At 44.1% G+C, this 13917-nt stretch overlaps 1 protein-coding gene across 2 annotated transcripts; it reads left to right on the forward strand.

The window, feature by feature from the left end:
- Window positions 1–4867: 4867 nt before the first annotated feature.
- Window positions 4868–6093, forward strand: LOC147622317 (uncharacterized). Of its 2 annotated transcripts, none has more exons than XM_086823419.1 (2): window positions 4868–5468; window positions 5546–6093. In XM_086823419.1, exon 1 carries the CDS (start codon window positions 4943–4945, stop codon window positions 5465–5467), a length of 525 nt encoding a protein of 174 aa, XP_086679545.1. In that variant the 5' UTR covers window positions 4868–4942; the 3' UTR covers window position 5468; window positions 5546–6093. The 2 variants fall into 2 exon arrangements, with proteins under 2 accessions (XP_086679545.1, XP_086679544.1); XM_086823418.1 differs by having other exon boundaries at window positions 4869–5468; window positions 5633–6093.
- Window positions 6094–13917: the final 7824 nt, after the last annotated feature.

A 13917-nucleotide genomic window follows, 5' to 3' on the forward strand; every position in this document is an offset into this window, starting at 1 on the left:
GCTTGATTTAGGCCTCAAGTTTGGACCTTTCCCTGTGCTTGCTTCAGCAGATGTGGGGCCTTTGGGTATATTGCCAAAGACTGCCCTGATTTAGAATCTATGAGGGACGAGGTAAAAGAGGCTAATCGAGAGGGAAGTGACAAAGAGAGAGTACCTCTAGAATCTTAGAAGAAAGAGACTAAAGGGAAGGAAATAATGTTGGAATCTGGGGAGAACACAGTGGAAGGGGGTTGGGCTAAAGTTAAAAGCAAAACCAATGTTAGACAGACTAAGGCTGAGGCTAGGAAGGCCTGCTTAATTGGGGTTCCAAGAGTAGAAAGAATGGGAACGGTGAGAATCTGAGCTCTATCATTTTTTCTAACCATTTCAATCCACTCTTGGAAAGAGATAACCCTATGATGGTAGAACAAAATACTAGGTGGATATTGAGTGAAACGAGAAAGGGTTCGTGTGTTGTTTAGAATAGTCAGAGGGATGGTGAGGAAGTGATGGTCCCAGAAACTGCCTTAACATGAAGAATACTATAGAGTTTACGAGGTGTACGTGGTATGTGAAAGGGATTAAAGATAAGACAAAAAGTGCTTTATTTTGGGTGTCTTGGTTGTACAAGAGCATAATCTTTTTGGGAAAATTTCTAGAATAGCTTTAGGGATTGGGAAATCTTTTATGGTGGTGTTAGTTTAGGTTATAGTGGGGTCATGACTCTAGTTAGGAGAGATCTTAGTCCTAATGTTATAGCTAATCATCCTGAGGGAAGAATTTTGGGTTGAGATTGTAGCACATGGTGAAAGAATATGGATTATCAATGTTTATGGGGCTCATAATCATAAGGTTAGGAGAAATATGTGGAATTGGATTGCTGGTTTAAATGCTCAAGTTCCTTGTATTGTGCTTGGGGATTTTAATATGGTAGAAAAAGTAGTTGATAGATGTGGTGGTAGTTCTGTTCTTATAGGGAAGGAAAAAGAGAAATGGGAAGAGCTTAGAAGGGGGCTAGGGCTTAAGGATAGCTAGTATCTGGGTGACTAGAGAGACCAGCTAGGGCACACTTACTTTAGCCTTCAATATCTATCTTCCTCCTCAAGAATTGATAGAGTTTCTTTAGTCAACAGGCCTCATGGGTGCCCCATACTTTGAGAGTTCGAGTGGACTATAGTTCTACACTATCTGATCATCTTCCTTTGAAGTGGAGCTGGTCCTTTTCTCTGATGGGACTGACATGGATTTGTCTCATTTCCCAACAAGGAAATTGAGAGTGAATAATCTACTCTTGAAGGATCCTCTCTTTGTGGAGTATACAGAAGAAGCTATTAAAAAACTAAAAAAGAGAAAGGGGGTTGATGGCTCCTGGAAGCAATTTGCTCATGAGATGCAAGGGATCATTAGAGTTGTGGATAAATTGAGGGTTGAGGAAAGGAGAGGTGAGAGAAGAAAGTGGACTGCTCTGCTCTGTTAGAAGATCTTTTGCTAAAGAGGCAAACTATAGGACTGGATGCTGATGACACTGAGTTGTATTTTAAGTATCAGGCCAATATTAAAGCTGAGGAGGATAGATGCTATAGAGAACATGACTATTGGGCTAGAAAGAATCTTTTTAGCAACAGTAGAAAACTTGACAATAGGTTTTTTAAACTCCCAAAGAAAAAGTGTGATAATGAGATTGTGGGAAATATTTTGGATGAGGATGGTAATCCCGTGAATGATACTAAGTCACTGGCCTTGAAATGGGTAAATTTTGGGTTCAACCCTTAGTCTGAAAGAGGACTGCTCCTTGAGGAGATTTCAAGCTAAAGAGAGATTTCTAGGTCTTCTAAGACAAATGGTGGACCTTGATAAAGCTAATTGGCTAGAAAGAGATATTGAGGTTGATGAGTGTTGGTATGCCTTGCTAAAGCTAGGTAGGGAGAAAACTCCAGGTTGGGATGGTCTTTCAACTGAGTTCTTTATAGCCTTCTGGCCATCTTTGAAAGAGGTGGTGGGTGACATCTGTAAGAAAGCCTTTAATTCGGGTCTATGGGACAAGGTTTTTAAAGAAGGGCTTGTAAAGCTCATCCCTAAACAAACTGTTTGTAGCAAATTTGGGCATTGGAGGCCATTACTTTATTAACAGTGATGTACAAAATTTTGGCTAAAGTGATTGCCCTTAGAATCACTCATGTGCTACAAAATGTTATTTCAAAAAAAATAGCATAGCTTTATTCACAGGCAAGTCCATCTATGATAATATTTTTGTAGCACTACTGGGAAGGGATGTGGCCATTAAAACCCAGCAGAAATGCATTATGATGCAATTGAACTTAGAGAAAGCTTATGACAGAATTCAATGGTCATTCATTGCTAGGGTGATAGAAAAATTGGGATTTGGAATTAAAATGGTTACATGCTACTCTTTCCTTGGGTGGATACTCTAAAGTGTTGCTTAATGGAAGAGTTGTAGGGGGATTTGAGATTAACAGATTAGTTAGACAAGGTTGCCCATTAGCCCCCCTGCTTTTTGCTATTGCTTCTCACCCTTTAATAATTTCATTAGAACTAGCATGCATTGAAGGGAAGATTACAAGCTTAAAACTCAAGCAAGGTTGCCCATTAGCCCCCCTGCTTTTTGCTATTGCTTCTCACCCTTTAATAATTTCATTAGAACTAGCATGCATTGAAGGGAAGATTACAGGCTTAAAACTCAAGCAAAGTGAAAAGCTAGTAATTCAATGTTTTGTTGATAACTCTCTACTGTTTCTAAGGGTTGAGAACAATAATGTGAGATGGGCCCTAGAGCTTGTGTAGGAGTATGCCAATGCCTGACTAAAGACAATGACTTTGATCTTCAAAGGTGGGGTTGTGAGGTGGTATAAAAGGGCCATATTGTTATACTACTTGGTGTTCCTTTTAGTGTTGGACTTACTAATAAACAATTGGTAATGTGGGCCATTAATAGATTTTTGGATAAATTGAAAAAGTGGAAAGGCTTGAAAGTTCCCTTCCATAACAGGGTTGATATCTGCAATTCAGTTCTGAATGCTTATGTCATGTTTCTAAGTCCTATGCTAAAGTTTGGAAAGTGTCATTAGAAGAAAATCATTGGTCCTATTAGAGATTTTCTATGGAGAAATGGTAATGGTGGTAAGAAAAGAGTCCTTGCTTGGCTTGCTTGGGATAAGGTGTTAGATCCTAAAAAGGAAGGGGGCATTGGTATTATTCATTTTCCCACTCATTGTGTTGCAAGAAGGATTGTGATGCTCCCTAGGTTTTTATCTCAAAATGCTACTTGGGCTCTAATGATGAGGGAACTAGTGGAGATGGCTGATGTTATGGCTAAGGGGCAGATGGGGAAACCTAAACTGGAAGGATAAACTTTTCTCATGTGCCCCTCTCAAGATCACACGCTCAGATTTTTGTAAATCACTATGCAATTGCTGGAAGGATAACTTGGGTTTCATGGTTTGGGATGGTGGTGGAAGAGTAACAGGCAATTCCATGCTGTCTTTGGGTCTATGGTGGACGCATAAGTTTAGTTCCCCTCCAGCTTCACTTGATACATCTGTGGTGGCAAAGAATCTTAACAATAAAGGCATTAGATATTTGGCTGACTATTGGGACATGGATCTAGCGGGATGGAAAGAGGTGAACCTCTTATCTCTGGAATTTCAGTTAACTAGGAGAGAGAGAGACTTGATGGCTCAGGTGCTGGAGGTGTTGCATAGTGAATTATGTTCCACATCAATTAGCACTTCAGTCTGGATCAAGGATTGGACTTGGATCAATGGTGTCAAACTAAAGGATGGCAAAACTGGGGACATTTATGCATTAATGAGAAAGGGGGGTGCCAATGTGTTGTATTGTAATAAAATATGGAATGTAAAATGGAGTTCCTCTAGTTGGAAAAAGAGATGGAACCTGATTTGGAATTGTCAGGTCCCTAGGAAATTCCAAGTTTTTTTATGGAAGGTTTGCATGTGGGCATTACCTATTGGTTATAAACTGCGAAAGAGAAACATGGCTAGTGGCATTGGCCCTAGGTGCAGATCTTCAATAGAAAATGGCAAACATGTGTTTTGGGAATGTCCAACTTTAAGGAGCACCTGGTGCAAAATGACTAAATGGATAGAGAAGGGTCTGAACATGCAAACTTATGGAGAGGACTGGTTACTTGGTAAGTGGTCAGTTTCAGTGTGATGAACTTAGTAGGGTGGTGTTTAATATTATCAGAACTTGCATCTTATGGGAAATCTGGACTAGTAGGAATGAAATTTTATTCTTGAAGGCTACATGTACAGGGTTGCAAGAGTCAGAGCTGATGCATAAATGTGTGTGCATGTGCTGGTCTGTATGTAATGTGAATAAAATTAGGTCTCCTGAGTTGGATTTGTTGATTCAGAACCTGCAAAGGAATATGCTTTGAATGTTGCCCTCATTCTTGATAAGCTTCAAACATACTAGGGTTCTTTCCCTAATGATGGATTGTTGGTTGCAGGAGGTGAGATGTTGGGTTGAGAAGAAAAGGAATCCTAAATTTGGACCTAAAACTCAGAGGTGGTACCGCAACAAAAAACAACAATTGCGAACCCGGTTGGCACTAGACCCACAGTCAAAGTTTGGTCAAAGCGAGGGAGAATGCAGGAAAAACAGTACCCCCGTGGTTGCACTACAGATGCCATGATGGAGGCTTGCTTATTACTGCTGGGGTATCAGATCTCTTGGGAACAATCTTGCTTCTTGTGTGAGGATGAAAGATGAGAGTTTTTATGTAAAATCTTGAATGAGGTGAAAAAAGAGTAGATAGTGGTTTTCTAGCTCTGGTGTATGACCAATTTGGAACAGTTAATATAAATAAATATTTTTGGTCCCGAAGAAGAAGAGGAGAGTGTAGAGACATTTACATGCATTCGCCACAAGAAGTGATAAGGAGAAATGGGTATCGAATAGAATTTTTACAAGGTGCTAAAGAATGGATCCCGCGAGTCTGGGCTTCAGGGCGCTCCCGTCCCTTGCTTCACCTCCTGCAGCTGTGTCGCTGTCACAACGATGGCGTCTGCCTCGCAGGTACCATCGTTGCACTCCCCTCTCTCTCCATGCGGCGCGAACTTTCGCAGCTGTAGCACAAGAAGAAGAAGATGAAGAAGAAAGAGAACGATCCACCTCTTCCTCCCCCTTGTCTAACCTCACCGCAGAGGACCTTGAGCAAAGGCTCGGCAAGCGCAGACGGTCCCGCAAAGAGAAGCCCACCAAAGCTGAGGTCGACCCTAAACCTGCCCCCAAAGACTGGGACTCCATGACCCTTGCAGAGAAGACCTGGGAGTTTTACATCGGCGAGAAGGGCGCCCTCTTCTGGCTTAACAAGCTCGCCTACGCCTCCATCTTCGTCGTCGTGGGCGGCTGGATTGTCTTCAGGTTCATCGGCCCTGCCCTTAACCTTTACCAGCTGGAAAGCCCCCTCTTACCCCCTGACCAGGTCTTGGGAGGGTCAAAATGAGGTATTTCTTACTCTCCATTAAGCTAATCTTTGGGTTGAACATGGATTACCATGTTTGATACTACATCTCCCATGTAGGATGAGTCCCATATTTGTGGTTAATTATGGGTTTTGTGGTACTGTGAACATTGTCTGATTTGAGGCTTTCATGTATCAATCCTGTAGGATGAGTCCCATATTTGTGGTTAATCATCGATTAGCATGGCCTTAAACGATGCGCGAGTTTGGGACATTACGTGGGCCAACTTTCTTGAGGGACTCAATTGAGGTTATTCAACCTTAATCTGTGGTTACATTTAAGTGGAGAATTGGGTCCAACTCTTCATAGATCTCAGTTAGTGGCTAATCAAGACAGTTAACATTGCTCAACTAGTTAACAGCAGATTTGTCACATGTAAGCTTAGATCAAATTTTGATTGTGGTTAATCATTGGTTGCAATGGCCATTACCGTTGTCTGAATGTCAAGTATGTGAATCCCACATGTAAGCTGAGCTTTGGTGATCCAATTTAGGCAATTGTGTGTATCACAGTTCTCATTTGGTGGTTTATCATGGTTCAGACTGATTGTTATGCTCATCAGACTAGCTTTTATGTAAATCCATGTAAGTTTAGTTTTTTGGGTGCATTTAATGAGGTTGTGCTGTGCCTTACAATGCTAAAGTTGCCTCTAATCATGGTTTTTTAATCATGAACATTGTTTGACTTGGGGTAGAGGGTTCGGTATATGTCCCACATGCGTTTGTTCTAAGTCACCTGCTTGTATACCTTTTTTGAAAGGTACATACATTAATATAGTGCAAGATGATGTTGCCTTAGTTCCATGTTTTTGTCCTTTCAACATTTTCTGGCATTGGGTCTCACTGTCGTCTACAATTATCACTTATCTGTTATGTTCTGGTTGATTAGTGGTGCAATGCATTCACCAAATGTTCTGACTTAGCTCTATGAACTTCATAGTACACCTCTGTTCTTGTTGATTTATTTATTTGGGCGTTCTGGACCACATGCAATTCTGTAAGCATTTTTCTTGCTGTATTGATTCGCATATCCTATTTTAAAGCTAGAGGGATTCACATGCATTTGGTATGATAGACACAGTACTGGCTGAGCTGGGCTTCATGCGTTGAAGAAAAATCTTGAAGGGAAGAAGTTTATCTTAGCTGAAGCAACTATATTGCAAAACTATAGAATACACAGCACACACACCCCCCCTCATTAAAAAAAAAATTGCCCACCATGAAGGCTTCTTGCAATTGCAAGACTTTTCCTAGCAGGTACAGAAATCAAGTGATGGTGAGCACGGTTAATAGTTCAACAACCGAGAGAGACATACAGGTCAAGCACCTACGCTTGAACATAATGAGAGTAGCATGTCTTGTATGTTGCATGCATGTCCTATATATTGACGGAAGGGCCGCCAATGTGTAAAAGTTGACCAAAGGAGTAACGTCAGAGTCACCGGATGCGTGTTACAGCACTGTGTCATTTGTCTCAAGAGCAAGTCAAGATGCCTAAAGGCTTGGTGACAAGATCTATTACCAAGCGGACATAATACTCTCTGTTGCAAATGGAAGATGATGGAATGGCATTTCATCATACAAACTCACTTGTGCTTCCATGAGAACAGTGCACTTATCTGATGGTGCAGGTTGCAGCAATCTGCTGAGATGAGATCTTTATAGCACCCCAAGTGTGAAGATAATAGGTACGTACTCTCAATTGGAGGTGGCAAAAGGTTGCACAGATGGTTAAAGACATGGTTTGTGATGGAGAATAAGACCTGTACCCACCAAGGGTGCCCACAGTGGGCCAACTCAGCAGAACCAGCCGATGCTGCTCCTCCGCTGCACTGACACTAGCCGCTGCCGCATTGCCACTCTAACGGCATCTTCCAGATATAGTCGACGCAGCATGACACCGCACTGACACCTCAGCTACGCTGTGCCGAGGGCATCTCCAGAGATAGTAGATGCCGCCTACTCCACTGCAAGCCTATATGAGCACAGGATCGAGCTTGTGAGCGGGGCTGCTCCTGTGCGTGCTCATCTTTGGTTTCCCGTCTCTCAGACGTTTTTCCTGCTCATCCCTTCTTCCGCCTTGTAGCCTGTTCTGCAGTCACTTGTATGGGACTGAGCTGCGCGTCGTCTCTCTTCACTGTGACCACTGCTGAGTGTGTGTGGTACAGTGATGGCTTGTATCAGTGTTCTCATAGTAGTGCAAGTGTCTTGCTCCTCTTTGCAGTCTTGTCTCCTTGTGTTGTGTTTCCTTCTGTCTATCTTCTGTATCTGTCGTGAGTAGTGAGGATTCCAGACATACTGTCCAGAGAGAGAGCCCATTACTTAGTGTGCTGGGCAACCAACCTTGCTACAGGTACACACTTGTAGCCACCAAGGGTACCCACAGTGGGCCAACTCAACGGAACCAGCTGATGTTGCACCGCTGCTGGATTGACAATAGCCACCGCGGCAATAGCCGCCACCGCACTGCCACTGTAATGGCAACCTCCAGATATAGTAGACACCGCGTGCCGCCGCACTGACCCCAGCTATGCCATGTCGAGGGCATCTCCAGAGATAGTAGATGCCGCCTACTCCACCGCATGCCTATCTGATCACATGACTGAGCCTGTGCGTGGGGTTGCTGGTGTGTGCGCTCGTCTCTGGTTTTCCGTCTCTCAGACGACGTTCTTGCACATTCCTTCTCCCACCTTGTAGCCTGTTCTGCAGTCACTTGTATTCGACTGAGGTACGCATTCAGGCACCGGAAGGTCTGACATCTTACATGCCGGACATCACGGAGGTACCAATTGACTCTGCAAACCCTCCCGCTGAGCACTATGAGGTTGTAGGCCTTGGAGAACCAGTTGAGGGTCCCACAGAGGGCGCAAAATGATCAAATCTCTCTGTCAAAAGGCTGACAAGCCTCCAACCGCCATTCCGTCTACAACCCCACTGACTCAGCAAGGAGTACAACCCCAAGTGTCTGAAGGTGCTATTTACCAACTGCCAGCCCACAACCCCGCTCTCCTCTCCAAAGCAGCTGAATCAGACACACCACTTAACCTTCCATCTTGCCACGATCCAGTCTAGGAATTCCATCTCGATGCTTCAGATGAGCCTTGTCCAATCTTGTTAGCCTCTAGGATGTGGGATCACTCCGTCCTCCTTGAGCAAGCTGCTGCTTTCTTCAAATCTTATACGGATGTCTTCGCCTGGATGTACAAAGACTTAGAAGGTGTTCCAGCTGACATCGGTATCCACACCATACCCCTCCAAGAGGGTACTCGACTTGTCCGAGGACGGGCTTACAAGCTCAAACCCAAATATGCGAAGGCTGTTGGAAAAGATGGAGGATGCCAAAATCATCTTCTCCATGGAACATTTTGACTGGCTTTCCCCTATGGTTGTCTCGCCCAACAAGAAGACCAACAAGATCTGCGTCTGTGTGGACTTCAGGTCTCTCAACAAAGCAACCATCAAAGATGGGTTTCCCTTTCCCTTCATGGATCGGGTTTTAGAGGATGTAGCCGAGCATGTCCTATACAGTCATGGACAGATTCAGTGGATACAACCAAGTCGTTATCCATTTGGTTGACTACGTCAGGACAACATTTGTCACCTAATGGGGAACCTATGTCAAAAATTAGATGCCCTGTGGGCTATGTAATGCCCAGGCCACCTTCCAACGACTCGTCACCAATATCTTCAGGGAATACCCCCTTAGCTTACTCCACACTTTCATTGATGACTTTTCTGCTTTCACAGGACCCACCTTGTCTCTAGGATAGAGGCCTTTTCCAAACATCTCTCTTAGTTTGCTTTGGTCATTGTCAAGTGTCGCTCCTCTAAGCTACACTTGAATCCTCTCAAGTGTCATTTCTTAGTAGTCCAGGGCACCCTCTGAAATCGATCCCGTCAAGTGGGAAAGACTCCGTTGGACACCCACACGCTTAATAGCACAACTTTAAAACCACAAATTTGAAATGGACAACTTAAAACAACTTGAAATTTAAATGAAATGAAATGGAAAGATGGACACCAGCACTGGGGCCGGAACGGGCCGACCCCCCCTCAATATATGATATATTTATTGGGAGTATTTAATAATTACAATGCTCCATGGGTTCCAAGAACCAGATAATGTCCATGTACATATGAAAACAGTACCAAACAAATAGGCTCGAATTTCGATGTAGAAGCTCGAAGCAGAACGACCACTAGTGTGGTCCAATCTCTACGGTCCTGTGCTTTCACTGGACTCCGCGGAGAGCGCCTCACTGGTGTTCCGAGACCATGCACAAACAGGCGCTCTCGTACTAACGCCTGGTAGCACCTTTGGACCGAGGTTCGCCAATATAGCTTGGACAACCCGGCACCGAACGGGTGTTGGCCGAGCGGGATGAATCCCTTATCAGATTTAAACATAAAATACTTTACTTAAATCTGAAATTCACTTACTTGTAGATGGTTGATAGAAAACCAATACTTGTGGTGTTTGTGTAGAAGATGAAGCCACCCTTGTTGAAGAAACAGTTGCCTTGTGAACCACCAAGACAAGAATCACCGCAAAAGACCACAACCGCCTGTTGTGAGAGAAGGAGCACAACTTACTGGTGGTGGACAATGTCCTGGAAGCAAGATGCCACTTGTTGGTGATGCACACGCAGCCTGCGGGTGTTGGACACACAGCCGCCTGGGGGAGCAATTCAGTAGTAGCCTCGGTGTGCAGTTTAGTAATGCCTGGCTGCAGTGCACAGCCGCCTGGCTGTAGCCTGAAAAGGAGATGGCCTGGAGGAGTAGTAGAGTTGAGGCGTGGCCTTCAGATGGTGGCAGCCGACTCTGTGTAGGCAGAGCATGTGATGGGCGCCTGGCTGGGGGAGGAGAAGCAGCTGCCAGCAGTGAAGGTGTAGTCGCCTGTATGGGAGGTGAGCAGCCGCCTGTAGTGCAATTACAGCCAGCCGCCTGGGAGAGAGAGCAGCGTGGAGTAAACAGCCGCGTGCCACAATACTTAGCCACCTGTAGAGAGGCAGGCGCAGCCAGCAGCAGAGGGTACTGCAGCAGTCGCCTTCATGAAGAACATGTGCGAGAGGGAGAGATGGTCGCCGGTTGGTGAATCAACGCCAGATAGAAGCGATTGATTTTCGCTTGAAAGAGGGAGGTTTTTTTTAATAGAATTAGAGTGAAGTCTTCTCTAGTAAATTCCACGCATGCATGTGGGGGGCTAGTGTGGGTAGGTGACCATGCCCACCCCCACACTCACTCAAAGTGGGGCTCCCCACCTTGGCCCCTAAGTGGGTGCCCACTTTTAAATAAATGTGAACACCTAATCTTATAAAATAAGAGGTTAGAGATAAAATAATAAAAACAACATGTGCAACATACTTACCACCTGTTCACATGCACCAAAACTCGTCAGAATACAGAGCAGTCTTCACGACTCACTGGCAGGCGTCCCCGCTCAGTAAGTAACATGTCAAACAGGCAAACACACAAATACATGTCATGTGAAAACAGTTTCAAGCATGCAAAATATGTGTGCATGTGCAAATAGTAACATGGACATATCTCCCGTTCACGGAACAAGTACAAAATATCTGTCGGCACAAAACTGGCACGACATAAAAACATAAAAACTTGGTCTTCCTATGGAGTGACAGTCCCATAGGTTAGACACAGTTCCAGGCACGAGTTTCCCTATGGTGTGACAGTCCCATAGGCAAAACACGGCACGAATATTGGTTCTTCCATGGCGTGACAATCCCATGGGTCGAACACAGTCCAGGTCATACACGGGTGGCATTGGTCTGGCTCCCGTCCATACGACACCATCCTGCTAACACACGGGTGGCACCAGTCTGGCTCCTGTCCATGCCAGCAAAATACTGGCCTCTTCACACGAGACACCGGCCTGGCCTCAAGTGAACGAGACGCAAAAACTGGAGATGGACCAAATGGTCGGCCAATTGGTGACACCCCCCCGGGCTTCTAAAGAGTTGACCTCAACTGAAAAGCCTCAAGATATGCCTGCAACAATTGCGGATAATCTGCAAAGTAATCCTCATTTACCCACCATTTGGCATCAATAGGCAAATAATTTTTAAACTTCACAAGGTATCTCCTGGAAAGCTTTCCTGCAGGTAGCTTTCTCTCCTTGTGAAAAACAATCTGTTCTGGTTGGAGGATCTCCTCAAGCTCTTCAATCTCTGGCGGATCTTCTGTGACAGGCTCATCAGGATCTGGCCCCACATATTTTCGAAATAGACTCACATGAAAAGCATTGTGAATCTTCCAATGACTAGGTAAAGCAAGCCTGTAGGACACTTCATTGATCTTGTGAATCACCTTGAAGGGTCCATAATAGCGAGGAGAAAGCTTAGGATATGATCCTTCTCGTCCTGGCCTCTTCCGAAGCCGAGCCTTCTCAAATTTCAGCAATACCCAATCACCTTCTTTGACTTCCATGTCCCTTCTATGCTTATCAGCAGCCATTTTATGCTTATCCTGAGATCTTGCAATGGCTGTTCGCACCTGACCAAAGGCAACATCCAAGTCACGAACATATTCATCAGCTGCAAAAATCTCATCCTTAGTACGAAGGATGGGTGGCAAGACCACTCTGCCATAAATAATCTCAAACGGAGCCTTTCCTGTGGAAGCATGGATCGTATTGTTGTAGGCAAACTCAACAAGTGGAAGATACTTCTCCCATGCACTCTTTTGATCTGCCACATAACATTTCAATAAATCCAACACGGCTGAATTTGCAGCTTCACTTTGGCCATCCGTTTGGGGATGATAAGCTGATGAAAACTCAAGTTTAGTACCCATATTATCAAACAAAGCCCTCCAAAATAGGCTTGTAGTCCTGGGATCTCTATCCCCAACAATGGATTTAGGCATACCATGATGCTTGAAAATATTAGCAAGAAAAAGCTTTACCATATGATCAGCTTTAATGGTTTTCTTGACGGGCAAGAAATGAGCTTGCTTGCTAAACCTGTCCACAATAGTCCAAATGGCATCATTCCCATGCTGGGATCTAGGCAAATCCATAATAAAATCCATCGTGATACTTTCCCAAGGTTGCGAGGGAATAGGCAATGGCTGAAGCAAACCTGGAGGCTTTTGCCTGTCAAATTTCACCTTTTGGCAAGTAATACATGTACGCACATAAGCCTCAATGTCTTTACGCATGCTTGGCCAAAAGAAATACCTCTGAATCATGCGAGTAGTAGGCATAATACCTCTATGACCAGCATAAGGTGGTGCGTGACATTCGTCCATAACTTTTGGACGCAAATCCTTCACCACACAAAGGCAATTATCCTTCATAAGATAACCCTCGTTGATAACATAAGAGACATGTGAATGACCAGCCATCAAATCAGTCCATATATGGCAAAAATCAGCATCCAAATGATACAAATCTCTCATAGCAGATAGATCTCCATGAGAGGCCACTGGTACTGCAGCAACATAAGGCCTCCTAGATAGTGCATCGGCCACCACATTTTTCTTTCCTGGAGTATGCACAATCTGAAAATGAAACATGGAAAGAAAATTTGCCATTCTCATCTGCTTCTCTGAAAGCTTGGTTTGAGATAGAAAGTATCTCAAGCTTTGATGATCTGTCTTGACTACAAATTCAGCCCCAAGAAGGTAATGTTTCCAAATCTTTAAGGCGTGAATTACAGCCAAGAGCTCTTTCTCATAGATATCCATATGAAGCTCAGCATCATGCAAACGACGGCTCTCGTATGCAACTGCATGCCCTTCTAGGACAGCTCCTATGCAATCACCACAAGCATCACATTCAACCACGAATGACTTGTGCAAGTCAGGAACAATCAATACTGGACCACATATGATCGCATGCTTGAGCTGCAAGAAAGCATCCTGTTCCTTTGAAGTCCATTTGAAAGCAGTTTTCTTCTTCGTGAGATCATGTAGAGGAGTGGCAATCATAGCAAAATGCCTTATGAAACGCCTGTAGTACGAACATAATCCCAGAAAACTACGTACTTGATGTACGTTTTGCAATTCGGGCCAATTCCGAATAGTCTCTATCTTTGCAGGATCCATTGTAACTCCATCCTTGGATACAATATGTCCCAGATAATGAATCTCTGAAAGGAAAAACTCACTTTTCTTGGCATTGACGAAAAGTTTATGCTTTCGCAACTCTTCGAACACTGTGACCAAATGAGTTCTGTGTTCCTGCTCATTCTTGGAGAAAACCAAGATATCATCAAAGAAGACTCCTGTAAACTTGCGATGGGGTCGGAATATCCTATCCATCATACGATTAAAAGTAGCAGGAGCATTGGTGAGACCAAAAGGCATTACCAAGAATTCATATAATCCGAAGGCTGTCCTGAATGCAGTCTTCTGGACATCTTGTGGCACCACGCGTATCTGGTGATAACCACTCTTCAAATCAAGTCTGCTAA

The sequence above is a fragment of the Cibotium barometz genome, chromosome 29 (genome assembly GCF_041138505.1).
Source record: "Cibotium barometz isolate CiBa-2024 chromosome 29, ASM4113850v1, whole genome shotgun sequence".
NCBI classification, from domain to species: domain Eukaryota; kingdom Viridiplantae; phylum Streptophyta; class Polypodiopsida; order Cyatheales; family Cibotiaceae; genus Cibotium; species Cibotium barometz.